This window comes from Bactrocera latifrons, unplaced genomic scaffold (genome assembly GCF_001853355.1).
Source record: "Bactrocera latifrons isolate USDA-ARS-PBARC rearing strain unplaced genomic scaffold, ASM185335v1 scaffold_233, whole genome shotgun sequence".
NCBI lineage: Eukaryota > Metazoa > Arthropoda > Insecta > Diptera > Tephritidae > Bactrocera > Bactrocera latifrons.
In genome coordinates this window covers 222,610-225,313 of record NW_017535886.1, presented here as the reverse complement: position 1 = coordinate 225,313, position 2,704 = coordinate 222,610, and the positions used below count along the sequence as shown (strand labels likewise).

General features: G+C 34.8%; 1 protein-coding gene across 4 annotated transcripts in view; it reads right to left on the bottom strand.

Annotated features, from left to right (window-relative positions):
- The window catches only part of LOC108968930 (sodium-dependent nutrient amino acid transporter 1), a 38,550-nt gene that overhangs the window by 12,023 nt on the left and 23,823 nt on the right, over positions 1 to 2,704 (bottom strand). For all 4 annotated transcript variants that reach the window (XR_001993362.1, XR_001993363.1, XR_001993364.1 and 1 more), the window contains exons 7-8: positions 374 to 740; positions 201 to 300 (exon numbers count right to left, since the gene is read on the bottom strand). Coding sequence is in view for 1 of the 4 variants with exons in the window: in XM_018933294.1 (XP_018788839.1) it covers positions 201 to 300; positions 374 to 740 (467 nt within the window). In the remaining 3 variants the exon portion in view is untranslated. The remainder of the gene's footprint in view (positions 1 to 200; positions 301 to 373; positions 741 to 2,704) is intronic.

Genomic DNA, 2,704 nt, shown 5'->3' with positions numbered 1-2,704 from the left:
TCGGTTCACAACCACGCCTGAAATCTCGATTATCACTTTATCATGCGAGAGTATAAAATGTTCGGTGACACCCGAACTTAGCCCTTCCTTACTTGTTTCGTTTATAATAGTTATATACAATCTTATTGCACATCTTAATGGAAATCAACTGAACTGCAAATTGCTCTAATATGTGTATATCTAGACTTTGGTAAGCTTACCATATATCCATGAAATACTGATCGTTTCTAAAATCGCTAGGCCAAAAATAACAAAAGTTCCTCCATAAAAGTCCACTAAGTTTAATATCCATTGACCTCCCTGAAAGCGAAAAATAATATAAATATATATTATATTATTATTACATAAATATCTAGTGGTCAATATTCACTACCGGTGTAACGTATATTATGCTCGCCAGAAATCCACATACACATGTCACCAGTGCTACTTTCCAGTATCGAAGTGATTTAAATTGATCGCATATTATAGTGACAATTGTACAGTGTAGCGCCACAATGGATCCAACCCCCAATACAAACAGCATGAAAAAGAAAAGTATGGCGAAAATCTGGGGAACTGCTTGAAATTTTGCAATGGCATCCGGATATGAAATGAAGGCAAGACCAGTACCACTTTTGACGACCTCTTTGATGTCTGTAATTTGAAGGTTATGCGCCAAATTTCCAAGAATGCCAAAAATAGATACACCAGCCAGTAAGCTTGTAAAGGTATCTAATGTTGTAACGATCATAGCATCCCTGAAAACATAATTCATTATATATCTAGGTATTTATATCTTCATCATGTAACTATACATATATCCCCTATATACTCACAATCATAATAAATATAGTTTAAACAAGTATGGAAGGGATAAGTTGGGGTGTAACCGAACATTTTATTGAATTTTCTGATACCGCATGTATCGTCCAATATGTATGCTATCTTAACAGGAGTAGTTGGGTATTTTTCTCTAGAAATGGTGCATCGGTCCTCTTAAAATGATTGAAATTGGGTGGAACTCTGCTCCAAAATAACTATTATCAGAATTTTTTAAAATCCATCTGACTTTACACGATATATATTGGTGACATCGTATGTTTGGCAGTAAAATTATTCGGTCAATTTAATTAAAAAAATGAAATGGGGACATTAATTGTTGAAATATGTATATTCTCTACCAGGGTGAAAGGATTCGTAGACGAGTTGTGAACGCTTACTATGATACCGGGGTTAAAGTAAATGTGTTGTAAAGAGATGCTTACTGTCATATTTTTGTTAATTACAGTTTAAAAAGATCTTTCGTATCAGACGCGATCTTTATGATGATCTCGTGTTATGCCACAAGAAGCAACAAAGGAGGAAGAATACAAACATCAGCCGTAACTTACGTGTTTGCATTTTTCTGGTATGCTGCTATAAAGAATATCTGTCGAGAACAGAACGGGTCTCACTATCTGTCCACACTGAAACAAAACAGTTCTTAATAAGTAAGGAAGGGCTAAGTTCGAATGTAACGGAACATTTTATACTCTTGCAACTTGCAACTATAAGAGCCGGCTAAATACTTGTACATACCTTCAGGTGAAAGATGTATCGAAAGGGTTTAACTTCATTGTTCGACGAAATTGTGAATTGATTACAATAAAAGCGAAAATTTTACTAAAACATCCTCGATTTTATCTATTTCAGCCGATACCACATACTATTAACATACCACATTCTATTTAAATGCTCTCTCGGTTCATTAACGTACCTCCCATACCATCACCTATCTACTTATATTGGATAAAGTCAACAGACGTCACCTACGATTCAATTCAAAAACATTATACATGCAAAAATTTATTCCGCTAATGTTATGTTAATTGATGCTTTTTCAGATGGAATTTCAAATTGTTTATTTCTTTAGTTTGGAAGATATATACTAATATATATATTAAACCTATTAAGAGACACGTCCACGCTCTTTTCTAAAAATTTTCAATCCGAAAGTGCCTCTCTTTATTGTGATTCGTTGTGCCAAATGTATCTTTATCTTAATTTGCTGCTTAGTTGTGGCACTTAATAGGATTTCCGATGGATGGTCCGATTACGTATTGTAGAAACTTAATTTGGTGTCAAGGAACATATCTACTAAGGTTCAACAAGATATCTTAATTTTACTCTACTACTTTTTTAACTCGTCTCGTCATCCTGATCATTTCATTTATAAATATATGTAAATAGCCGTTAGGTGAACAAAACTATTATACTCTGTAGCAACATGATGCAAGAGTATAATAACTATTTTGGCTACATAGAAGATGGGATGTATGTAGTTTTGTATTGTATGTACTGACTATGAACCATTATTTGATCTTTTGTCATTTCTAAAATAGAACATTTTTGCAGAGTGTTTTGGAACATTAGTACAATGATGCCATATAATGAGTCAACATTTCCTCCTCTTCGTTTAATACACTTTAAAAGTATTTTTTACCATACTCTTGATTATTTTGTTACAGTTCCATTGGGTGTTGGTGACACAAAAAAGTTACTTCTTCTTCTTGATTGGCGTAGACACCGCTTACGCGATTATAACCGAGTTAAACAGCGCGCCAGTCGTTTTCGCTACGTGGCGCCAATTAGATATTCCAAGTGAAGCCAGGTCCTTCTCCACTTGGTCCTTAAAACGGAGTGGAGGTCTTCCTCTTCCTCTGCTTCCCCCGGCGGGTACTGC